We start from the raw sequence: 26,348 nt of genomic DNA on the forward strand, positions 1-26,348 counted from the left end.
AAAAAAAAAAAAAAAAGGCTCTGTAAAGGTACTAAAACTCTAATGTTAAGACCTAGGGCTTACAGTTTAAGTGAAGGAGACAGATACCTACGTATATGATTTAAGTAAAGTGTAGTAATGCACTTGTGTAAAACAGAAATGCCTTCGATGCTGTGGGTACATAACAGCTTCTTTTGTAGCAGGTTTGTGAGTGAGCCTATTACCTAAGATAATTACCACATAAATCTTGTAAAAGTATATTAATGGTTCAGTCCTTAAATGAATGCTTTTGCCATGAGTGAGCAGCATTTTCTGTACTGAGTAGTAGTAGTTTTCATGTTGTTCATGAACTTACTAAATATTTAAACTTGAACCTCCTTTATTTAACTTGTGGTCTTCATGTATGGTTTCCTGTTCTCTTGATTTCTGTAGTACATTAAGGTCCTTGGCTCAACTACCACATAACTTTCAACTTTTACCATATAGTAGTTCTCTGGTTTTGAATCCATTACTTAGACTTTCTATTCCTTTGGGGTGTTTGCTTGTTTGTTTGTTTTGATCAACAGGTTGTGGTGATTTAATTTTGGCTTTTTTTGAGGGAGGATGCTGGGAATCTAATGACACACATCATAAATGAGCACTCTGCCATTGAGCTACATCCCTAGCCCTAGAGATTAAATTTTTGATGCTTGAGTGGGATGCTTACTTCTCAGTAACGTATTGTAAGTTAGGCTTTCACAAAATGTTTTAGTCTCTCATAACCCATGGTCTTTTTCCTCATTTTTTGGGAAAAGAAATTATACAACTAAACTAATAACTAATAATATTGAATGAAGCCTGATGAATGGAGCATCTACTAATTTCAGTATGATATCATTGGTTACTTTTATTTTTAAAAAATGAAATACAGCCTGAGCAATTTAAAGAATTTTCCAGTTCTACTTAAGCTTTAGGAATCTTACTTTAATTAGGCAGCTGATAGTTTATATTACTTGTAATAAAAATGAATAATTAGTGGATGAATGAGCTTATGTTGCATAGCTTTTGGTGACTAAATTAAATTTATAATTTCTAGGTTACATTTAGACATGATTCTTCAACAGTAGAAGTTCAGGATGACCACATAAAAGGCCCACTAAAGGTAATTTCATTTATTCATTATTGATTCTGATATTTAATTGGGAAACAGTAATTACTGGTATTTCTTTTTAATTCATTGGCTATTTTATTATTGAGTTAATAAAATAAATACATCATTTTCTCTAAAAGGCTAGATGGAAAAAATAGGTTAATGTTAAATATACCTTACATGATAGTAAAACTGCAGTGTGTTTAGAAATGAAATAATGTTGAAGAAGCATTGGCTGCTTTTATTTATCCAGGTGTTTCAGTCCCATGTTTTCTTTACTAAGGTGGTGGGGTTCCAGGATTAACAGGTGATAGACTAGGGATTTGTTGTGTTTTATGTTGCTCGAAGTCAGTGATGGCAGACCTATGGCATAAGCTCTGAAGTGTGCTGTTTGTATTATTGAGAGCTCTAAAGTGTTCACCAGCACTGCTCTAAACAGTGAGAAAGTTAAAAACAACCCAGACTCATATCTTTTAGTTCTTTGTAATAACTATTGGAAAATGGAGTCTTCTAAGGTCATAAGGCAATTATAAGTGACAAGCATGTCCGTATAGCTAGAGAATTTTGTTTGCCATCATATTTTCCTTATTGAAATGCTGTTTCACTTTCTGCTTGGTGAGCAAGCTACAGAGAATGGAGGCCATTATGTGCTATTTGTCTGAAAATTGATGTTGAACTGACTACAAGAATTTTAAGAAATGTTAAGAGAATTTAAGAAATATTTATTTTTTTAAATGCTTCTTTTTAATTTAATTTAATTTATTTTTTATTTATTTATTTTTTTTCCGGTATTGGGAATCAAACTCACGACCTATCGCTTGCCAGGCAGGCGCTGTGCCACTGAGCTAAATCCCCAGCCCCAAGAAATATTTGTAACTGTAACAATCTTTTACTGATGAAGCTCTTTTTTTGGGGAAAGAATTAGACACAGGTATCTATCAGCCGGTTTTGTTGCTGAATTTTAACACTTAATATGACTCACAGGGCATTCATTTTTTTGTGTGTGTATAGTTGGTACTGTGGAGGACTGAAACTTACTTTAGGTGTTTTTTTTTTTTAAATCAGATCTTGCCTTGTAAAAATTACTTTCCATCATTTTGGTTCTGTGTCATCTTTAATATTTCATGTACATGTTTATCACTTCCAGGGACAAAAGGACAAAAATATGCATAGTTATAACATTAGCTACCATTTATTTAGTACTTGGTATGGGTTATTCTGCTACAAATTTTTTTTGCACATCTTATTTCACTTAATCCTTATTAAAGCTTTCTACAGAAGAAGAGACCAAAGACAGGTGAAGTAATTTGGCCGTTGTCATAGTTACTTTTCTTGTTGCTGAACCAACATACTCAACACCCAAAGTTAGGAAAGGTTTATTTTGGCCCACAGTTTATAGAGGTTTCAGTTCATAGTTGGCTGGTTCCAAGGCAGGGCAGCAAGGCAGAGGGGCATCACAGAGGAGAAGCAGTTAATGGTAGGCAAAGGCAGCAAAGCAGTAAAGTAATAAGCAACAAGCCACCAGCAACAACTACGGCAGCTTCTTTTTGTCTCATATTATATCCAGGCTAGGGCAGGTAGCGCCCACACTCTTGATCCAAACATCTCACTGTGAATCAATCCCAGCATCACATCCTTGATCCCACCATCACACACCCTACATCAGCCACCTTGGAGAAGCCCACCTATGACTGCATGAGGCTTTGGGAAGCATTTATATACAAGCCATAACAGCTATGGTTTCACAGTCAGTAATGTCAGTATCTAAACTGGACAGGTTCACAGTTGTAATTCAAACAGTGTGCCCCGTAGATACTCAGTACAAATACTTGTCTATGCCTTTTTTGTGCTCTTGCCTCACGAACACACAGCATGGTCCTTAACTACCTGTTTGCTCTGTTCAGGGCCACAGGTACCAACTGAAAAAGATGTTCAGTTTCGCAGAGGGATAGGAAAGGCAGCTGTTTTGTAATGTTAAGCCACCTTTTTTCTGTGTAGCTTGATTGGCTTACTTTATTAATTTTCTTTATTAATTTTGCTTGTTTTATTAAAATTTTGCACTTTGATTTTAATTTATGCAAGTGTACCTTATTTTGGACTCAAGATTATTTAAATATTTTTCTTGTCTATAGATTTGAGAGGGAAAGAGAGAGAAAGGGAGTATGTGTATGTGTGTGTCTCTAGATTTTTAATTGTTCCCTGATGTGATGTGTTTTTTTTTTGTTTTTTATTTTGAGACAAGATCTTGCCAGGTAGTGCAGGCTGGCCTTGAACTTGTTTATATAGCCTAGGCTGCCCTCAAACTCACAGCAATCCTTCTGCCTCAGCCCCCCAAGGGCTGGGATTATGGGCTCCCTGATGTACTTTGTGGCTTTCCCTTAGCTGATAGAAAGTGGCAGGATTTAGATAAATATTTTTTTATAGGAAATAAATCTACCATACTTACAGTCATTGATTTCAACACATTTTAAATGAGTTTATACAAAAATACTACCTAGAGCATTTGACTGTTAAATAAAGAAAATTATAGTGTGTGTTTATTAATAGTAGTCATTTAATGAACATTCTGTTAATTTCCTAGTATTTGTGTCCTCCGTTTGGGCATTGTGTTGGGATTTTTTCTATGAACAAGTTATTGTTATTACTAAAAAGACCATGTAAGTGTAATTACCAGCATTTGCATGCCCATATGGAAAGTATTTTAAATAGATGTCATTTGTGGAATATTGTACCCTTAAGCAAGCCTCAGAGCTTTTTTTAACTGTCTCTACCCTCCTTTGCCTCCTTCAAGGAAAATTGGAAATAGCAGGCAAGGCCACTTTCATAGGCAGTGGTTCTTAGAGTGGTCAAGGTTGTAAGGGCAAAATTGTTTTCATAGTAATTCTTAGGTATTATTTGCTTTTTCCACTATGTTGACAATTTCACTAATGGTACAAAAGAATTGGGATGAAACTACTAGTACTTGAAGACAAATCTAATTAGCGGTCATTTTATTCTTTACTACTATGCACTTTCTTTAAAAAAAAAGGTTTTTGTTTATCTAAGTTTTTCTAATATTTTAAAAATATTTTAGGTAGGAGCTATTGTGGAAGTGAAGAATCTTGATGGCACATATCAGGAAGCTGTCATCAATAAATTGACAGATGCAAGCTGGTACACTGTAGGTAAGAAAATAAATTTTCTTTTGAAAATGTATTTTTAATTACACAGAATTTATGTTAATACAAATAGTGCCAAAGTTCCTTGATTTGTTTTCTTCTCCTGATACCATTGATGTTGTTACTTAGTCTTTCTAGATCTTTTAAAAATTTGTTTAAAAAATATATGTACTGTAACAATTTGAAATTATATAATGAAAATAATGTGCAATTTGATTTCTGGCTTTTTTTCATCTAAAACTATATTTTACAGAAATGTCTTTCTACATTTTAATCATTTTTTATGAAAAAAATTTTGTAACAATAATAATAGTTAATATTTATGTATCCATTTTTAAGTGCAGAGTTCAGTAGCATTAGATATTCATGTTGTATAACAGGAATTTCTTTTAACTGTATTGTATATCATAATAGTTGATGTACAATAAATAGTTTACTTTTTGCTATGATCTTGCCAGTCCTCTTGCTGTTATAATGGGTTGTATTTGAATGTCTTTTGTGTAGGTGCACATTGTTCTAATATTTCTTGAGCATTGTGAAATAGATACAGGTTGAAGAAATGTCTACTTTTAACACTTTATTAGTTAGTGAAAAGAATTTCCCAGAAAACTGTCATGAATAGTGTATGAGTGTACTTGTTTACCCAGAGTCTCCCTATATATTCCAGGGTGGCTACTCAGTATGTAGCTCAGGCTGGCTTTGAAGTCAAAGTAATTTTCCTGCCTCACCTTCCTGAGTACTGGAATTACAGGAGGGTGCCTCCACACTCCTGTGCTGTATAATTTTAGAACTGTGTGTGTGTGTGAGATTGATTGATTAATTAATTTTTTGAGACCAGGCTGGTTCTGAACTGACTGTGAAGCCCAGGCTGGTTTCACGTGGTGATTCTTTTGCCTCAGCCTCCCTACTGCTGGGATTATAGGTGTGTGCCACCACACCCCACTAGAACTATATTTTGATAGAGAAAAAAGTGAAGTTTCTAAAATTGAGGTTTGGGGAATGGGAAAGGAAAGAAGGGACAAGAAAAAAAGAATAGTAGGGAAAAAATGGAAACAAAGCTTTTGTGAATAAGGAAGTTAAGAGGGGCTGAAGGGAGGAGAGAGGAATGGGAGAAAAAGAAGCTGTATACATGATGTACAGGTGTAAATTCCCTATGATGAATGTTACCATTATGTGTATCTAAAATGTTCCAATAAAAATTATCACTGTTTAATAAAATAAAATTGAGATCTGCTGACTATTTAAAATAGAAGTACACTCTATCCATGATTTCTGAGATATGTAGTATATCCTAAAACTGTGTCTGTAATATAAATATTACAGTCATTTTGCTAGGATATTTTAATACGTCAGTAGCTTCTGTTTTTCTTGTGTGCTGGAAATGAAACTCAGAGCCTTAAGCATGCTAGGTAAGTGTTCTACCACTAAGCTACATTACCAGGCTTTTGTTGACATAAATTGTCTAGTAAAATTATGCAAAGTGAAGGTATACAACATCATATATATATATATATATATATATATATATATATATATACACACACACACACACACACACATATATATATATATACACACACACACAACACACACACATATTATGAAATGTTCATCACATCACATCATCTACTTTTTAGGAGACATTTTAATGCTTTAAATGAGTACTTTTTAGTGAAGTTGCCCCGCCCCCCAACATTTTGTGGTTGTGATACTAGAATGAGGTACTGGTGGCATATGAGGTAGAGGCATGCCATCATAGCATGCCATCCATAGAAATACCTGGGAGAATATGTCAGTACTGTTGAGGTTGAGAAAACACTGCTTTAAATAATGAGAATACACTCATTTTTTAGGGACAGTTTTAATCATCCCTGCACCCTGCAGGGGTGGTGGGCATGTTACTGAGGATTGATCCTAGGGCATTTGTAGTACATCTCCAGTTCCCTTTTACTTATTTAAAAATTGTGTTTGGTTTTTGAGACAAGGTATTGCCATGTGGTTCAGTCTTCAAACTCATGGCAGTCCTCCAACATTTGTCTCTTGTGTGCTGAGACTGCAGGCATGTTTTTTTTTTGAGACAGTGTCTTGCTATGTAGTTCAGACTGGCCTTGAACTCACTATGTAGCCCAGGCCGGCCTTGAACTTGAAGCAGTCTTTCTCCTCAGCCTCCCAAGTGCTGAGATTACAGGTTTGTGCCACCATTCCTGGCTACAGGCGTGTTTCACTGTGCCTGGCCCAGTCTTCTGTAAACATTTTCTTGCTAACACATGATCTTGCTAAATAAGTTGCCCAGGCTGGGCTCAGGCTTCAGAGGTCCTCTTGGCTCAGCCTCCCAGGGTGCTGGGATTACAATTTTATGCCATCAAACCTGACTATCTTTCTGTTCTTATGGTAAATCTGTTAGTATCTGTCACGAGAAGACTAGTCTTTTTTTTCACCCTTTTGAAAGGATTCATTAGTATTTAAATGGTATGCTTCTGAAATGCCAACTTACTTTTTTTTTTTTTGGTTTTTCTTTGGTCCGGGGAACCAAACTCACAACCTTACGCTTGCCAGGCAGGCGCTTTTGCCACTGAGCTAAATCCCCAGCCCCCCCAACTTACTTTTGTGTTGCTTGTTTTAAGGAAGATATTGCCAGGTATATTTCTTTTTTTTGTTGTTTTGTTTTGTTTTCTGGTGCCAGGGATCGAACTCACAACCTTGTGTTTGCCAGGCAGGCACTGTGCCACTGAGCTAAATCCCCAGCCTCCACTGAGCTAAATCCCCAGCCCCCCTTTTTCACTAGAAATTGAAAAATACTACCCTTGAAGCTGTTCATTAGAAAACATAAAATGTGAACTAAATTCCAGATGTAATCTTAAACAGGTCTGTCTACACTCAGAAAATTAAATAATAGTTTAATATCAGCTTGTTAATTTTTGAAGAATTCTTCAGTAGTTTCTTTTTTTACTTCCCCAGTTTTTGATGATGGAGATGAGAAGACACTGAGACGATCTTCACTGTGCTTGAAAGGAGAGAGACATTTTGCTGAAAGTGAAGTATGTAATTATCTAATAAATGTGTCTTAATAGTTTGTATTTAGGGGACATAAATATTTGCTTTCTCAGTGTACTTATTAATCAGTGAAGTTCATTCTGTGCACTGTGAAATGTGTTCATTCTGTGAAGTATGTTCAAAAGTCTTGTGTTTGGGCACTAGATTCTGTGTTCTTCGTAGTCTAAAGTATTTTATTAATTATCTACAAAGAAAATGTATTGGGCTTGTTTATCTTAAGGCCACTTTTATTTAGACTTTAAAAATTTAGTATGAAATTATGATATAGAGGTGTCTGATTTATTTATCCACCTGAACCCTGGTCAGGAGTTCCAAAATGTGCAGGTACTACAAGCATTCCCAAGCTGCTGCTACCTGGCATCATCATAGCCTGGCCTCAGGAAGCCTTGCTAAAATAGTCCCCTCATTCCCTCTTCATCCTTTTAAATTGATTTAGTTTTCTTGATAACAGTTATCATTTTCCAACAGCAAAATATATACTCATGTTCTTACTGTTTTGTTATTGTGTGTCTTCCTCACTGGAACTGTCAGAAAGATCACGGATTTTGTATTGCCTTTCTTATCACTTTGTTCCTTGTTGAACAGTGCTTAGCACAGAGGAGGAACTGAGTGAATGTTAGATGAGTAAATGAAGTCCTTATGTTTGCCAGGGGCTTTGCTCACTGCTTTAGGTACATTATCATAGTTATTACATTGTGAGTAGTTATTGCTGTTATCTGCACTTTGTTAGCAGCAAAGCCATACTCTTCCTTTGAAAGTTGTACCAGCAATGCAGGGTTCTAAGCTTTGTAACTCAGTAGCTTGAAATTCACAATTTTAAAAGTAAACATACTGATACAGATGCTGTCAATAAGTATAAATCAATTCACAGTGTACCCCAAATATAATTTTATTTCTAGTTGCCATTTAAAAAGTATTTCTTTTGGGAAATCTTAATGTAAATTTATTAAGCTGTTAGATTTCATTTTTTTTTTTATGAAATTAGTTTTGTTTCCCTTAGTGATTGAATTCTTACTTAAATTTAGAATTGGGGACAGGTCTTCTCTATTATGATTTCTAGTCTCATATTCTACCATTTCCCTGTACTTCTAACTTTGTTAGTCGACTACTTGTCATTTCCAGATTATGGTTCATACTTTTTAGGGGGTTGTTTCTGCTGACCCCTGTTCATCTAGACTTGTTAGAATCTTAAATATTTCTGATGACTACTAGAAATGCTTACTCTATAATGTCTTCAGTGAGTTTTCTACCCAATTTGATCTCTTTATCTTTCGATCTTTTTGAACTTTCCTGGCTTATTCTTGTTTTATAGTCTTCTTGTTACTTTTCTTGTTTTCCCTATATTATTTTAAGCTGTTTAAGACGGATAATCATGTTTTTCTCATCTTATAGGTCCTCCTTTTTCCAATAATATTTTCTACACAAAAGTCTTCAATAACGTGTTGAATTATTTGTGAAATTTTAAATATAGGAAATCAGTTTTGGGGCATGTACAATGAAATAATAGAATCATTTCGACATTTGTGTAATTAGTATATATATGTAAAATAAATAATATTTTAAATATATATAAAATAAATAAAACGTGATTTCCCTTAAGTAGAACACACGGATAATTACTGTCAATTAATGAGTGCCTGAAGGCTTAGCTTTTCACCTAATTAAAGTCATGTGTCTCATTTATTTGGTCCAGGGTAATATCTAAAATAATAATTTCATTTTTATTAGAATTGAGTTGGAATGGTTCATAAGATAAGAATAGACTGAAGTAGTATGAAGAAGGAGATACCGTTTATACCTTCAAGGAAGATCTGTTTTACTTTGTGTGTTTATGCAGGTGTACATTTTTATTTATGTTTTGCTAGAAGGAAGGATGAGCCATGTAGATATGGAATTTATACTTGGTAAATTACCATTGGTAGGAGGAGAAAAAGCTTTTGTCAATCAAAAATAGTTTAAAATTTGAATAACCCTGTGAAGATATGATGAGTGTACGAAACAGGAAAATTTAACCTCCCTCTCCCCATCCCTCCTATCAGTCCATCTTTTTATTTAGTAGTGCTAGGAATTCAATCTGGGGCCTAATATAGCATCTCTGAAGTCTGTCTTCAAGCATTTGGTGCTTATTTGATGGTCAGTTTTGTTTCTGTTACTGAGCTTTGAGGCTGGGTGTATGTTTATACAAGCCTGAAATCCCAGCATTCTGGGAGGCTGAGGCAGGAGGACCACAAGTATGAGCCCAGCCTGGGCAATTTAGTGAAACTGTCTCAAAATAACTGATGAGATACAGCTCAGTGTGAAGGCCTGAGTTAAAACCCAGGAAATTTTTTTTTTTTTGTTTTATTTTGTGGATTTTGATATGATTTTCCATGTGAAAGAAAAAATTTGAGCTGCAGTTTGACCTTATAAGTCTTACCTTTTGGGTCTGTGTTTCCACTGAGCTTTTTGTTTTGTTTTATATTTTAACCATCTTTAGATTCCTGTCGAACTTCTAATAGGTAATGAATCATCTAGTGAGAGCTGCCAAAGTTCTTTTCACTGTTTCCCCCAGTAATGGGCTCATTCATCTTTGTTCTAATATCTTTAAAACTAGAATTTTCTATTTTTCAGAAAGTTGTGTTTTAGTCTTCTTTGGGGGAAATTTTTAAATCTCAAAATCTGAGCATATTCTTAAAACTAATATGGTTTAAAAAGAAGAAAGCACTTTCAAGGTAATAACTTTTGATGGGTTTATGTTCTTACCCACAGACATTAGACCAGCTCCCACTCACCAACCCTGAGCATTTTGGCACTCCAGTCATAGGAAAGAAAACAAATAGAGGAAGAAGATCTAATCATATGTAAGTCCATTTTCATAACTGTTAGTTGAACCTGAATTCATTCGCCTTCTAGTATTATTTTAGTATTTATTTTTAAATTGTAACTTGCTAAATACTAATGAGATCTAAAGTAATGTCAAATCTAATAGTGATTTCAGACTCCTCAATGTGGGTGATTTAGCTTCTTCATATTCTACCAACCTTTCTAGCTGTGTTTACCTTCAGTTTCTCCCAATATGTATCTTGATGCTGTATTCAGAATGGAACTAGTCAGTTATCCCTCTCAGCTTATTTTCTGATACCATGCTTTTTGTTCATGCTGTTTTTTCTGCCATCTAAGCCTTTTTTCATTTCACTGTCTTGCTTATTCTTAAGTTCTGTATAAGAAGTGCTGCTACTTTTATGTGAACCATTTTGTTTCCTCTTCCTCTTTTCTTGAAACCAAACATATTTTTTTCCTCCTCTGGACTTCCTAAAATATTTGCCTTTATAGAATGTCAAAGATAAATTTTGTATCATACTACAGTGCTTGATTTGCCTTCTTAGTAGTAACTATGAGGAAAACAGCAGAGTTTCAAACAGCCTTCACGAAACAGAAGGAAGCTGAAGTGAATGGGGTAGGGAAAATGTAGTTTTTAATGTATTCCCCTGGAGGTTATTTTACACATAACTCTGAGTCTTGTTTAGACTAAAGTTTTTTATGCGTGAGCCAAAACATTACTGGAGAAACTATTAAAAAAATTTTGAGTTAAATTATTAAAAATATTAAATTATAAGTGAATAGTTTCATTCAGTAGATAAGATCAGTATTAAATCTAATTGTGTCAGAGCTTTGGAAATAGAAGTTGGGTAAGTGCTGTCTCATATTATTTAATTTCAGCCTCACAGAAACCCTTGAAGATAAGTATTATCTTATTCTTATTAGAATTAAGAAAATCAGCCTAAGGAACCCAGGACAGAAGGACCAAGACTTGAACTCAACTGTGTTTCACAGACCCTTTCCCACTGATTTTTTTGTGTGGTTAGAGTATGTTATTTACTTTTCCAAGTTAGTTTAACAGTAAATAAGTTTGGGTTCGAGGGAAGAAATTAGATGACTAACAATTACATTGAAAAAATAAATAAAGTTACTTATTTCCCCATTATACCTGCGATTTGAGTTGTGTATTGTTTTCTTTTCTAACTCTAAATCTTTTACAAAATGTTTTCCTTAATTACCAGGTGAATAGTTTCACTCACTTACGATTTACTTGCTAGTGACATGATTCTTCTAGGATAGTAGAATGTAACTATTATTCTTTCATGTGTAACATTTACTAATTGTTTTAGCTAGAAAGAAAATTAATTGAAAAATGAATGGTGGCATCATTAGTAAGAAAGACCTCTGTTGTGAATATTCCCTGTTACTGTTAATATTTTTTAGTTTTTCCAGAGGGCTATTGTATTGCCATAAAAATATGCACTGGAGCAGTTGGATTGTGTTTTTTTTTTATCTCTTCGATAAATACTTCAGTTGTGAGTTAAGATTTTATCTAACATTCATCATTACAGTTTTCCCATAGTACTATATCAAATATTTTTCCATGTGAGTGTGTGTGTGTGTGTGTGTGTGAGAGAGAGAGAGACAGAGACAGAGACAGAGACTGGGGTTGTAACTCTGGGCCTTGCACATGCTAGGCAAGTGCCCTTGTATTATATTACTCAAATACATTGCCAGTTTTTCTTCGTTATTTTTAAATTTTGAGACAGGGTCTCACTGTTACCCAGACTAGGCTCAAATTTGTGATCTTCCTGCTTCAGCCTCTCCAGTAGCTGTGGGTGCAAGAATATGCCACCACACTTGGCCTGTTTGACTTTTCAAATTATTATGCTTGACACTGTAAGAACAATGAATTGGAGGGTATAAAACATAAAATTATTTATTGAGCTATCATTGTGAAATCTGGAGTCATTGAGCTGGATTTGAATTCTAGCTCTGCTATTCCTTGCTATTTGATACTGGGCAAGTTGCTTAGTCTTTTCAGGCCTCATCTATAAAATTGGGATATATAGTACTTATTTCCTAGAGTTGTGAAAATTCAGTGAATTTGTATCATTAGTGTGTTTATATAGTAAGTGTAGGCTGAGTATCCCTTACCAAAACAAGCATTTAGATTGTGTATTTTTAGAGTAGGGATGCTCAAGCTGTACTGTGTAAGTGGCAGTTATCACCACCACCTTCATCATCATACATAGTTTTTTTTGTGTTTGTTTGTTTTGTTTTTTTGAGATACAGTCTCACTCTGTAGCCCAGGCTAGCTAAGCCCAGGATCAAACTTGGAACAATCCTCCTGGCTCAGTTTCCCAACTACTGGGATTACAGGCATGTGCCACCATGTCCAACTGTTTTTTTGTTTTCTTGACACAGGGTTTTGCTGTGTAGTTCAGGCTGGTTTGGAACTTGCAGTGATCTTTCTGCCTCAGCCTCCTGAGTGCTAGTTTTACAGTTGTGCACCACCATGCCTTGCTATCATTATATATATATAATTTCTTTTTTTTTTTTTTGGTCTTTTTGAGGCAGGGTCTCGCTATGTAGTTCAGGCTGGCCTTGAGCTCACTTTGTAGTTCAGGCTGGCCTTGAGCTCACTTTGTAGCTCAGGCTGGTCTTGAACTCACAATAATCCTCCTGCCTCAGCCTCCCAAGTACTGGGATTACAGGCATGTGCCACCACACCCAGCTGTCATCATCATATATTGATATGAAAAGAATTTATGATGAAATACCAGTATATTGCATGATTTCATTTTATTTGAAAGTATGTAAGTTCATAAAAATTCTGATTACTGGTGTTCATGTCTGATGTGCAAGAGTGGTTTTAGTTGCATTATTTGAACTTTTAAAATAACATTCTCATATTACATATTATATGAAAATTTTTAATCTGTCAAGAATTTTTTAATTTTGAAGAAAATTATACTTAAAATTTAGACTTTTTAAAACCTTTTTGCAAATGTCTGGAAGAGGAAAGTACATTTGAAATAAGTACATTGTAGAATACCACACAGATTGAATTATAAAAAGACCAAGAATTATTAAAAATTTTCCTAGAGGGGCTGGGGATTTAGCTCAGCGGCAAAGCGCCTGCCTGGCAAGCGCAAGGTCGTGAGTTTGGTTCCTGGTACCGGAGAAAAACAAAAAAAAAAAAAAAAAAAAAAAAATTTTCCTAGAGGCATTCCTTTCTTGAGTATGAGAATAAAACATGCAGGTCCCATGGAACAAGTTGATCTTTGCTTTTTAAAGACTCCAGCAAATATTGTAAGTTATTGATTTTTCTGTTCAGAAAGATTTGTAATGAGCAATTTGCTGTTGGGTTTGTGTATACTTGAAAATTATGAGGCAGATGAAAGACCGAGAATAATTGTTCTATGAAATGCAGTCCAGTTTCATCTGTAATCTTGTTTTACTTGCTGTTCCCTTTCTTCACACTGACAGCATTGTTTTTGCTCAGTGCTTTAGGCCTCAGTGTGTAAGTATCATAAGTAAATATTGAAGTTTGAACTACCGACCTCCTGAATTGTATTTCCTTAAAGAAAGTTCATTCTCCGACTTCTTCTAAGTGCTTCTTTTAGAGTCTTGGACCTGGATCTTAAGGACATTGATCTGATCTTCATTTCTGCTTCCATTACTCCTTTTTTTTTGAGACTGAGTCTTGCCACATAGTTTAGGCTGTCCTTGAACTCACTGTGTAAGCTGGTGTTGAACTCTCCATGGGTGATACTCCTGGTTCAGCCTCCTAAATTCTGGAATTATAGGGGTATACCACCACACCCAGCTAGCTCCATTACTTTATGAAAAAAATTTTCGTTATGGTTCTTTGATTGCCAGAAATGTATTTTTGTTATAAATAAGGTTGATTGCCAGAAATGTATTTTTGTTGTAAATAAGGTTGTCTCTTCCCAGGGTTCTTAGGACTCCATTGTTGCAATAATGTATCATTACGTTTGTTTGCCTGTAGCAGCTATTAATCCATTTATCAGTTAATCTACCCCCGGTTATTCCAGAATTTATTACTTTTGATACCTTTCACTTAATTTTTGTTTATATTCTACCTTCAATTAATCCTACTGAGTTCAGGTATTTTCTTTTTTTTAGGTGATTGTCATCTTCTGTCTTGTTAATTGTTTAAAGCATATCATTCATGCCTTTAATTAAGATCTGATTTGATTGAATTTTTCCTTATAATTTACTCACTGTGTGCAAAGTTGGTTTAATTCTACCTGGAAAATAGAGTGTTTGAAAGTATGGAAATATTTTTGTATACTTCTCCCATTTTTTCCAGTAACGTAGCAAAAAGTATATGCACAACTTCTATGGTAGTAGGAAAGTAGTCTATACTTGTAATTTTTCTCCCTTTCACATGAAGAAAAAAATGATAAAGCTTACGATTTTTGTGTTCTGTTGCTTTGCCTTGCTTTTGCTTTGAGACAGGGTCTCACTATGAATTCAGGCTGTCCTTGAATTTACTAGGTAGCCCAGGCTGTCCTCAAACTCACTGCCTCAGTCTCCCAAGTGCTGGGGGTATAGGCCGGGGTTACCATGCTCGGCTATAGTTTCTTAACTCTTGCCTTCTAGGCAAGTGTTATACCCCTGACCTACATTGCCAGCAAAAATTTCCTTCTTGAGAAAAAAATTAAAATCTTTTTATTATTAATCTATATATTGCTGTTTCAATCTTTAAGAGCCTATACATTTTCAGTTTTCCTGTTATGTAGTAGACCCTTTGAATTAATAATATACAGAATATGAAATTGACAGTTGACTTCCTTGAAATAATGAACGATCATTGCAGGTAGTATTACATTTCAGATATTGACCTCTAAAATTGGTGCTCAATTTTTTATTTGAATCTCAACATTTACTACTTTTTGGCATATGTCTTGTTTGATGTTCTTTCTTGATTCACAGCTGATGTTTAACAATGATTATGATCAGCTTTAATTGATTAGTAGTTAGTGTATTTTGGCATATACACTTAGATTTGTTTCCAGTGGTATAGTCTGATTTTAATTCATAGAGATAGAGTATTATTTTATTCTGGCTCTATAAATAAGTATCTTGCTACCAAAGAAACAATGTCAGATGAGAATAAAAATCAGGCAGGTTTTGCTTACTCTATCTTTGTTCCCCCAAAGATGATGGTGCTGGAGGTCAAACCCAGGACCTTATATGTGGTAGGCAAGTGCTCTACTACTGCTATGTTCCAGCCTATTAATATGTTTTTGATGCTTGTTTAGTTTAGTTTGTCCATTTATTGAGCAGCTATTTTGTGTAAACAGTTTCCTGGCTAAACACTTCTAAAGGAAAAGTTAAAGGAGGTAGGAATATTGTGTGATTTTCATTGATTATATACATTTTGTGATCAGAATGAAATAAAATTAGAATTACCATAGTAGAAAGAAGTGGATCACTTCATTTATTTCATCAACAAGAATTTATTGAGCATCCCAACACTATTCACGTACTTGGGACAATAAAAAATAAATAAAAAATAAGTAATATGATAGAAGTTATGAGTGATGTGGAAATAAGAATAACAGGGTAAAAGGAAGATAAAGAGGCAGGTTGATTGTAACCTTAAACTAGGTAGTGAGGCACTTTACTGAGGTGTCATTTGGGAGAGACTCACAGAAGGTGTACGTGTTTCCCAGTATCAGTGGGAGAGGAAAAGGGAGATAGAGAATTGAGGTAGTAAGAGAGAATGGGAAAGTGAGGTCAGAGTTTTTGTTCTTGGATGAGACAAACAACAGTAAATTGATGGAAATACTTTAAAGGCAGCAACATGGAGAGTAGAGAAGGAAGCATGGCTAGAAACAGTGTTGAATAGATAAGAGAAGGAAGAATGTCTAATCTACGTGAAGTGATGGTTTGTGAGTGGACTTTGTAAGGTGCGTAGATGTTTCATTCTACACAAACTCAGCAATTTTTTAAAACTAAAACTTTCTGGAGCCAGAAGTCTTCATACTTATTAAGTCTTAGAAAGTTAGAATTTTTAAAAAGACACAGATAGCTTTGTTAGTCAAATAAAACCGTTTTCCTGTGTTTTACAGATTTTGATGCTAGTGTCTCTGACATTTATAGACTTTCTAGCTTGCTAGTGATAATAATATAAAGGGCATCCATAAAACCCCAGCTGAATAAATCTTCTGTGACTACTTTGAAATAACAGTAATTATACTGTTAAGTTTGGTTATGGTTTTGCAGCTGTTAGAAAGAGGAGAGATTAAAGTTATTAACCTTGGAATGAAGTAGAAATGAGACTTCTCAAGTTCAGTTGTTACTCTCCAAGCTATGTGCCCATGAGTAGGGTCTCATACCCTGCTGAAATAAAGACCTTAATGTTGGGGTTTTCCTGCTGTGTGCTTTCTAAGTAGAAATTAAACAATTTCACGTGCCACTTGAAATACAGTAATTGTGCTCAGTAATAGACTTTGAAAATTTTGTTTCTAAGCAATTTTTGTTCTTTGACCAATGATTGAAATCAAGTAGTGATATTCCCCATATTACTGTAAAATATTCAAGATTATTATAATAGTTTTTGTTTTATTTATATTTATATTGAGATATACATGTAAGGAAATGTGTCATAGGTGGAGTGTGGTGATGCTTGGCTGTAATCCCAGCACTTGGAGGCTGAGGCAGGAGGATTGCCATGGGTTTGAGGCCACCCTGGGGTACAAAGTGACTTGAAGGGCAGCCTGGACTACATAGCGAGACCCTGTCTCAAAAGACAACAGAAAAAGAAAATACTATTATACTTTTGGAAAGGCATTAAAGATAAATTTAGATTGTGATGAACAAATCCCTATCAAGCAAATAGATGAAATCATAGTACAACTTTTTTTTGTTCTGGTTTCGATTCTGGGGATGAAACCCAGGGCCTTTCACATGCTGAGTAGTTGCTCTACCACTGAGTTACACTTTTAGCCCCAATCATGTTTAAAATTTTAAAGTAGTTAATAAGTCCTTTCACATTATTTTGGTAAACAAATCTGTTCATTGATTATCCTTGTAAGTAATCAATGTTAGCTGTTTTTATTTTACAAAAAGAGCATACATTGCCGTCTGTCTAGTCAATATTTCCTAAGGTCTTCACTTATTCTGGCGTTTTAAGTAGTCACCTGTTAGAAATCTGTAGGACTGATTGTGGGTGCTGTTGGAGCCAGATTCAAAGTAGAACACCTTTTTCATGTGTGTCTGTTATATTTTCTTTCCTTTTTTAGATTTCCTTTTCTTTCATTTGTTAACCCATCATTGTATTACTGTAAGGCAATTTTTAACAATATAAGGAAACCATATATACCTTCTACTTTTTGTTTTGTTCATTTGATAATATAGCAGTGGTGATATCTTACCAGGTTACCTTTACCCACTCTGACTTCTAGGTAACTGACATTTTCCCCTTCTTTTTTTTAGCATTAGCTTGGTTACTAGGAATGTAAAATAGCTATTTTCCTCAACTCCTAAAACCTGAGATGGGAATCTGATATTTTAGGATGCTACTGAGATGTTTAGTATGGGACCTCCAACTTTTTGAGGATTTGGGAATAGTTAATCTTTTCTGATCTTCCCTCATAATCTTTTAAAATACTGGTGAATAAAAATGAAACATATTTGAGAATGTAATGTGCTTCCTTCTGAAGATACTTTTGCTGTTATTTAGAACTTTAGGAACATATTTAAAACTTAAATTAGCCATTTTGTAGGCTTCAGAAAATATGATAAAAGCTCTAGAATACCTGTGTTCGTTATTGGTGTATTAGCTCTTTCTGAAGGGTAAATGGAAATATCTTATTTTTTCTCTCCCTAGACCAGAAGAAGAGTCTTCATCATCCTCCAGTGATGAAGATGACGATGATAGGAAACAGATTGATGAATTACTAGGCAAAGTTGTGTGTGTAGATTATGTTAGTTTGGATAAAAAGAAAGCACTGTGGTTTCCAGCATTGGTGAGTAGCTTCAGATTGAAGTTTAATTTTCAACTATATAAGTTCATGAAGAAAAAAATAGATTTTCTTACTAGTTTTTTCATAGGTACAAGATAAGGTAATGTTTCTAGTACCATTAAGTTCACACAAAGTTTACTTTCAGAATTCTCTTTGTTTGTTTGTTTTGTTTTTGTTTTTGTTTTTTTTCCGGTACCGGGAATCGAACTCACCACATTGCGCTTGCTAGGCAGGTGCTGTGCCGCCAAACTAAACCCCAGCCCCCAGAATTCTCTTGAGTAGAAAATATTCTTAATAACATTCAAGAAACAAAATCTCAGTTAACTGGGTATGTCAGACTTAATTATAGTACTCTTCCAGTTTTGGGTAGAAAATTCATAATGTAGACTTGTTAAAGCTAAGTCTACTTGAAGTCTGGACTGTTAAAGAACATACATACTATTGTTCGACCTTCATTTTCCTCTTATTTGGCAAATGCCAAAGCATTTGCTTCCTTGACCTTCATCTTGCCGTAGGTATTCTCTACGTAATCATGACTACATTTATACATTACCTTGTTCTTCTCAATAAATTCCTATATCTACTTACATCTTAATGTTTTCTCTCCATATTTGCAACTAAGTTTTAGGTTGAATTTAGAACTTTTCTCAACACTGTCTTTGTGTGGTTGTGAGGAGGTACTTCAGTGTTTCATTATTAAAAGTAGCCTCATTATTGACCCAACTTGTATATGGCAGGTCTTTTGAACTTTTTCTGATTTGTTTTTGTTAACCAGTAGCCTCTGGCAAGTTGAAAAGGCCCTGTATAGGAGTCCATTTCCTTTTTTTTTTTTTTTTTTTTTTAACTTTTCCAGAAAGAAGATAGACTGATACCGTTTACAGACCTAAATAGGCTGCCTTTCTGCTAATCTTTTTTTGGTAAACAACAGAATAATTTGTGATTCTTAAAATAATTAGTTCTTAAAATAACTAGTAATTTTTAAAGTAACTAGTCATAGTCACCTAGTAACTAGTCATATCCATTACTTAAGATTTTACTTTTGTGGTAATAATACATTCCTTTTTGGACAAAGTGAAAGTATTAAATTTCAAATAAAGAGATTGAACAAGTAATCAGGATCTTTTTAGAATCAGCTTGAAGTTTTAATTTTTGTTTTATGGTATTGAGGATTGATTCAACTACATCCTTGGTCTTTAAAAATAATTATTTTTTATGATTATAGAGACAAGATTTCCTTAAAATTGCCGAGGCTGTGCTTCAACTTGTAATCTTCCTGCCTCTGCCTTCCCGAGTGTTGGGATATTAGGTGTGCACCACCACACTTGGCTTTAACTTTTACCCTCTAAAAGTCTATGTGTTTGCTTCATTATGGTTCCTGATTTTCCTGAAATTGGGTTATTTGTACCAAACACTGGGAAACCCATCTTTTGCAGGTAGATTGTCCCTGTCTCCAGTTTTTAAATACTAACATGGAGATCCATTGATTAAGCATATATTGCAGATACTGTTGTCCTCAATTCTAATAACTACTTTGTTCTCATTTCAAGAGACAGAATGGATCAAAATCATTCCTTGTTCTTACATATTCTCACTTCCTTTTATTAATCAAATTCCTTTAGAATTTATTTTCTTCTAATGGCATTAAACAAAATTTTTTGTTTTCTTAAGAATATTTAATAGATATTATTAAATATGATGGCACTTTTCAGATACTAAGTATTGTTCAAAATGGTTTATAAGGATTGATGTGTTAAAAGTACAGTTTCTCTGTTGTGGTTAAGCTTAAAATTTTTCTTTAAATCTGTTAACCTTTATTCTTATCCTCTTCCTTTTCACTGACTACCACTTACAAAGACTTGGAAATGGGATTAAAATACATAGTTCTATTTTTATATGCATTTGTATGAAAATTTTTATAATATGTACAAACTGTTGTATATTTATGGTTTGGATGAACTGAGCTAACCAACATGATCTCAAGTATTTCTTGAAGGAAAAAGAAAGAAATAATATGCTGTGGAGTAGAAGTATCTTTTTACTTTCTGATGTCTGCTGTGATGTGTTTGTTGTCCTTTTCACTGAATGTGTTTTGTATTCTTTACCCTTAGCGCTTAGGTTCAGGGTTTGACACAATTACCCAATAAATTTCAGCTCAGATAATATAATGAAAAATAATGATGACAATTACTTTTTAATAAACACAAATGTAAATATCTTGTGGTAGTTCTATATCTCTGTGTATCCATCGTTGATTGGATACTATTATGTATAAGAACTATGCTATCGTATATGGTGTGTTATCATTTAGTCCCATTTAGAGATGAAAATTTTAAGTGTCAGTGTATATGTTGACTTCTTTGTTCTTAAAGTAGTAAGTTACTTTGTAAAAATTTCCTTTCAAATTATGTTTTTAAACACTACTGTTCATTTTTTCAGACAGCAGAAGTAGTGTTGTTTAATCCTAACAGAGACTGGGAAATATGTTTACCTCCATTTTTAAGAGGTGAAAATCCTAGCTTCTGTCACTCATATGGTCTTTTCAGTTTTATTTTCCAAACTCTCCTAACCAAGTTTTAGTGTCATAATTTGACATTCAGAAAACACGACTCCTTGTTCATTTAAGTATCTTACTTTCTCGTTTGTAGTGTTAGTTGCAGAGATAAAAAAGTGAAATGCCTTGGGACCTATAAATAGCATGTATAACTGAACAGGATAAAATACAGAAATGATTCCTGTGACATAATTTAAGAATGAATCTGCTTTTTCGCATTATCAGGAGTGGCCAAAGCTATCATGTATGCAGTTTGCAAAACCTGTTGCTTGTTAGAGAAAAATTTGTGACTTTGGCTCATCTGCCCCAAGTTTTTAGGATCCTGATATTTAGAACCCAGAGTTATATCTTTTTTTTTGGTTTTGGTTTTTCTCCGGTACCGGGAACCGAACTCATGACCTTGCGCTTGCCAGGCAGGTGCTTTTGCCACTGAGCTAAATCCCCAGCCCCCAGAGTTATATCTTAGTGTCCAGATTTGGAGTACAAACCAAATGTACTGTTGTCCACAAGTGAGGTCTGTTTATCATCATTTTCACTGTACATGCTTTGTATTCTTTATCCTCAGTGCTTAGATCAGGAAATGATTTTTGACCCATTTTTGACCTCCAGACTTGTCTGTTCCGTATCTCTATTTAGATATCCTTTTGCCATCTCAGAACGTAAGTTCCAACTTCTATTATCTTGTCCTTCATGCCCAAACTTACCCTTTCTCATTGTTTTTTTTTATGTAAATGACATTTGCACAAGACAGAAAACTGAGTGTTGTCTTCTATCTCGTCTTTATATTTCCCTAGTTATCCATAATTGCCAGTCCCTTAATTTACCATTGTCACCATTTTAAATCCAAACCACATGTCTTTTACCCAGGTGACTGCAGTAGTGAAAGCTTTTAATTCTTGCCTTTCCATGAATTTCTTAATGGGCAAATGTGTTGTGGCATATACTCTTGCTTTAGACTATTTCTGTAAGGAATTTTGTTTATCCTAAAAATTAACATGGCCTTCAGGACTCTGGAAATACTGGATCTCCTCTTAGCCTTGATGCAGCTCTACTTGTTTTCTTCCTCTGTCTAGAACTTGGTCCATAGCTTCACGCAAGTCATAGCCATACTTCTGCTATTAGAACCATGTCTTTGACCAAAAACCACTCTGGATTATCCAGAGGGCTAGGAGGATGTAAGATATCAGTATAAAATTTCTTTATGTGTGCTCCTAGACATGTATGCCTGTTTACCTGCAAACTAAAACTGGCTTTTAAACTTTAAGCTTGAGCTATTTTTAAAAAGAATTTAAATAGTAGCTGCTTGATTATACTAAGGCTCCCTTAATCATGATAGTTTCACACTTTTTTTTTAAAGGTGGTTTGTCCTGACTGTAGTGATGAGATTGCTGTGAAAAAAGACAACATCCTTGTTCGATCTTTCAAAGATGGCAAATTGTAAGTATTATTCATTTAGTTTGAAAAACTACTCTATAGAGCTAGATGTGGTGGTGCATTCCTATAATCCCAGCACTCTGGAGGCTGAGGCAGGAGAATAACCGTGAATTTGAGGCCAGCCTGGACTATATAGCAAAATCCTGTCTCAAACAAAACAAAACAAAAAACGAACACACAAACAAAAAAAAACCTTCTCTATAAATGTATTTTCTTTTTTCAAACTAGGATATTTCAGTGGTCAATTATTTTGAATGACCTTAGACTTTTATTTTTCATCATGCAGAATGTTTTATAGAGAGCTATTTTTCACATTCTTGTTGAGTGTAGGTGGTCTCAAAGTGTCTTTTCTTATTCATTGTGGTCTTTTCTAAACTGGATTGTCAAATACAGTCTTTTATTTGTTAACATTTACTTGTATGATAATTGGTGATTTGTTGAGGCAAAGTTGATGTTTTTAGTACCTAATATTGATACTGATATTTCTTTGGGGTTTATTCTTTCTTTCCTTTCCTATTTATTTATTTAGTTAGTTAGTTTTAGTTAGTCAGTCAGTCAGTCAGGTAGGTCTTTTTGAGATAGGGTTTCATTCTGGAGTTCAGGCTGGCCTAGAACTCACTTTGTCACCCAGGCTGGACTTGAATTCACAGTGATCCTCCTGTCTCAGCCTCCCGAGTGCTGGGATTACAGGTGTGCGCCACTGTGCCCAGCCTTCTTTGGGGTTTATTCTTGATGGCCTTTTTAATACCTTCTCATATTTTTTCTTGTCTAATGGTTGTAGTGATATTTATTGTATTATATTTAACTTTTATCTGACAATTAAAATGGGTTATTATATGTTACATTTTAAGAAATTTATTTTTCATGTTGTATGCTTTTAGCACTGAGTTCAGAATTTGTGTGGTTCTTTTTTATTTTTCTTTTTAAAGACTTACATGGTTAGAGAAGCCAGATGGTTTTTATTGAGCCTTATCGGGTGTCAGTACTTAAAAAGGGCATGATGTTTTAAGATTGATGTTTGGATTTTGTAGTTCTGAAAAATGAATTGTAAAAACAGCCAATGGCTGAAGATTTAGCTCAATGGTACAGTGCCTGCCTGGTAAATGCAAGGTCATGAGTTTGATTCCCAGTACCAAAAAAAAGTGAGTTCAAGGTCAGCCTGAACTATACGTGAGACCCTGTCTCAAAAACAAAAGAAGAAACAATCTGTGAAACTAACTTTAACAAAATTAAGATGATTAGAGGAATCTGTATGCTGAATTTGAATACTGGCTTGTTGATATTAAACAGTTACTGTCAGGGAGTGTGGCAAGTGGGGAGATGTTAATCAAAGGGTGCAAACTTTCCTTTGTGGGTGTATAAGCTCTCAAGGTTTAATGTATAGCATGATAGCTATAGTTCCTAATACTGTGTTAAATATTTGACACTTGCTGAGAGACTAACCTTAGGCAATTTCACCCGTATTGCTAAAATAGTTAACTGTGAGGTCCTAGATGTGTTAGTTAACTTGCTTGTGTTTATCACTTCGTAGCATAGCCTCATTTTTTTTTTTTTTTTTTATAAAGTTTTGGGAATCGAACTCATGACCTCAGGCTTGCCAAGCAAGTGCTTGTGCTACTGAGCTATATCCCTAGTCCCCACTTCGTACTATATATGTCTATAAAATCACATTATACACTTTAAATACATACAATTTCATTTGTCATTTATCCTTCAGTAAAGCTGAAATAAATGATCATATGTCTAATTTTTAGATTTATGGTGATGATACACTTATATTTGAGAAAAAGAAAGATTATGAAATATTGTAAATGAATGATGTACAGTTTTATGATTAAAATTGCTGTGGTTGGTTGCATTACATGACATACAAAACTGTCTTATCTCATGTGAAATAAACATTTTACATGGTTTTACTAAAAAATGAGACTCGTCTATGTGGTCACTTAGTTTACGAATTTGAATTATATTTATTGAAACGTGACATACTATGCTCTTAGCTTATACCTCAATTGTATTTTGTGTTGTTTTCCATTTTCATGCCTTGTAAATAACTTGTATAGATTGTGGATCAAATTCCAAATAAAAACTTTCAATGCCAAAAAAAGAAATATCATAAATAAAATTACATAAAATCTGGAGTGCTTCAGAATAATCCAGTTGTGAGATGGAAGCAGTAGGCCGTGATTGAAACAATGAGTCCGAATTTATGGTTTTTGTAGTTGGGTAATAGGTGTTGGAATTTATTATACAATTCTACTTTTGTATATGTTTGTAATTTAGTTAAAAACTTAAAAACGGATTTGGAATAGTTTTCAAACTTTTGTGGATCAGTGAACATAAGCCAAATGGCATAGAAACTGAACTATGTTTTAGTAGGCCTTTTTTTTTTTATTTTCAAGACAAGGTCTTACTGTGCAATTCAGGCTGGCCTTAAACTTCTTTTTTTTGGTTTTTCTCCGGTACCGGGAACTGAACTCACGGCCTTGCACTTGCCAGGCAGGTGCTTTTGCCGCTGAGCTAAGTCCCCAGCCCCTGGCCTTAAACTTCTTATAGAGCTCAGGCTGGCCTCTAACTCAAATGGTCATCCTACTTCAACCTCCGAAGTGCTGGGGTTACAGGTTTGCGCCACTATACCCAGTTGATGATTTTGTAGTTTAAAATTTGAAAAACGATATGATAGAACCTGTCTGAGTTATTTTCTTCTAATCTTCTTCATAGGCGGGAAATTCCATACAATTTACAAAAACTTACAATTTTGTAAAAATTTGCTTGTGAGCCTAGAACCTAGTTTTCATAAAGAGTTGTTAAAAGAATGTTCAGGCTGGTACATTTTCTCGTAAACTAAGTAAATATGTGATTATCTAGTAATACTGGCAGATTTTTATTAACTTTTTTATTGAATTCTTGCATTCTGCAATTCAAACATTCTTATTTAGCATTATTTGAACATGCTATAAACAGTTTTCAATGTTCTTTTGTCCTTTTCTTTTTTTGGTACTGGGAATTGAACTCAGGACCTTATGCTTGCCAGGCAGGCACTTATGCCATTGAGCTATATCCCCACCCTTTTTTTTGAGAGAGAGAGTTTCACTATACAGTTCAGGCTGGCCTTGAACTCTCAGTGATCCTCCTGCCTCAGCCTCCTGAGTCCTGGGATTAGAAGTGTGCACCACCATGAACAGCTCAATGTTCTTTTTAGGCAAAGCACTCTCTGATATTTGAAAATGCCTTTTTTTTTTCTTCCCATTTTTGAGACAGGGTCTCACTATGCAGTTCAGGCTGGCCTTCAGCTCATTTTGTAGCCCAGGCTGGTCTCAAACTTACAACAGTCCTCCTGCCTCAGCCTCCTGAGTGCTGGGATTACAGGCATGCGCCAGCACACCCAGCCCAATGCCTTTGTTTTTATAAATCATCTTTTAAGGCAACATCCTCACATCAATGGTTATACATTTTAATAGCCTGCCTAGCATTATAATTTAGGATCTGCAACCCTTCATGCAATCATTGTAATTGTATAGTCAGTATTCCCATGTTTGCAGGACTCTTAATTTCTCTTTATTTTTTCTTATTAAATATTGTAGTACTTCAGTTCCAAGAAAAGATGTCCATGAAATTACTAGTGACACTGCCCCAAAGCCTGATGCTATATTAAAACAAGGTAAGGGAAATCTTGGAGTAAGTTACAATAAAAAAACTGAAGTGTTTTGAAAAGTAAATGTTCATTTGTTCATACAAAAACTTACTTTTATTTTATTTATTTTTTACCTGCAAAAGCTTTTTAAAAAGTCCTTAAAATTGTATTGGTTCTGTGTGAATTTTTACTTTTGAAACCCTGTCTTTTGTCATATAGTGCTTGCTTGCTTGCTTAATTTATAATTAGGGATAATAATCTAGAAAACTGGGGAACTGTACCATCAATTATTATGATAGTCTGTCTTTTGCCTAATTAGTAAAATATTAGTATTAGAGATTGGTAGATAAGGGAGGACTGGGGATATAGCTAAGTGGCACCATGCCTGCCTGGCAAGCACAAGGTCCTGAGTTCTATTCCTGGTACCAAAAAAAAAAAAAAGAAAAACGGAATCAGAGTAGTTTTGATTTGTCATCCTTCACTAATGGTTACATTCCTGGCCACAAGGGATGTACGTTATATACATACTTACAATATTTGATTGGGGAATATACTATAATGCATTTATTACCTTGTTTTTGGCATGGTAAGTTATTTTTCTTTTGCT

General features: G+C 34.5%; 1 protein-coding gene across 2 annotated transcripts in view; it reads left to right on the top strand.

Moving 5' to 3' along the window:
• Arid4b (AT rich interactive domain 4B (RBP1-like)) overlaps positions 1–26,348 on the top strand; it is a 136,739-nt gene that overhangs the window by 55,900 nt on the left and 54,491 nt on the right. For both annotated transcript variants that reach the window (XM_005404948.2, XM_005404950.2), the window contains exons 4-10: positions 1,055–1,120; positions 4,182–4,272; positions 7,225–7,304; positions 10,069–10,160; positions 17,987–18,125; positions 22,031–22,110; positions 25,692–25,768. In XM_005404948.2, coding sequence (XP_005405005.1) covers positions 1,055–1,120; positions 4,182–4,272; positions 7,225–7,304; positions 10,069–10,160; positions 17,987–18,125; positions 22,031–22,110; positions 25,692–25,768 — 625 coding nt within the window. The remainder of the gene's footprint in view (positions 1–1,054; positions 1,121–4,181; positions 4,273–7,224; positions 7,305–10,068; positions 10,161–17,986; positions 18,126–22,030; positions 22,111–25,691; positions 25,769–26,348) is intronic.

Source organism: Chinchilla lanigera, unplaced genomic scaffold, assembly GCF_000276665.1.
Source record: "Chinchilla lanigera isolate Chin_1 unplaced genomic scaffold, ChiLan1.0 scaffold00091, whole genome shotgun sequence".
NCBI classification, from domain to species: Eukaryota; Metazoa; Chordata; class Mammalia; order Rodentia; family Chinchillidae; genus Chinchilla; species Chinchilla lanigera.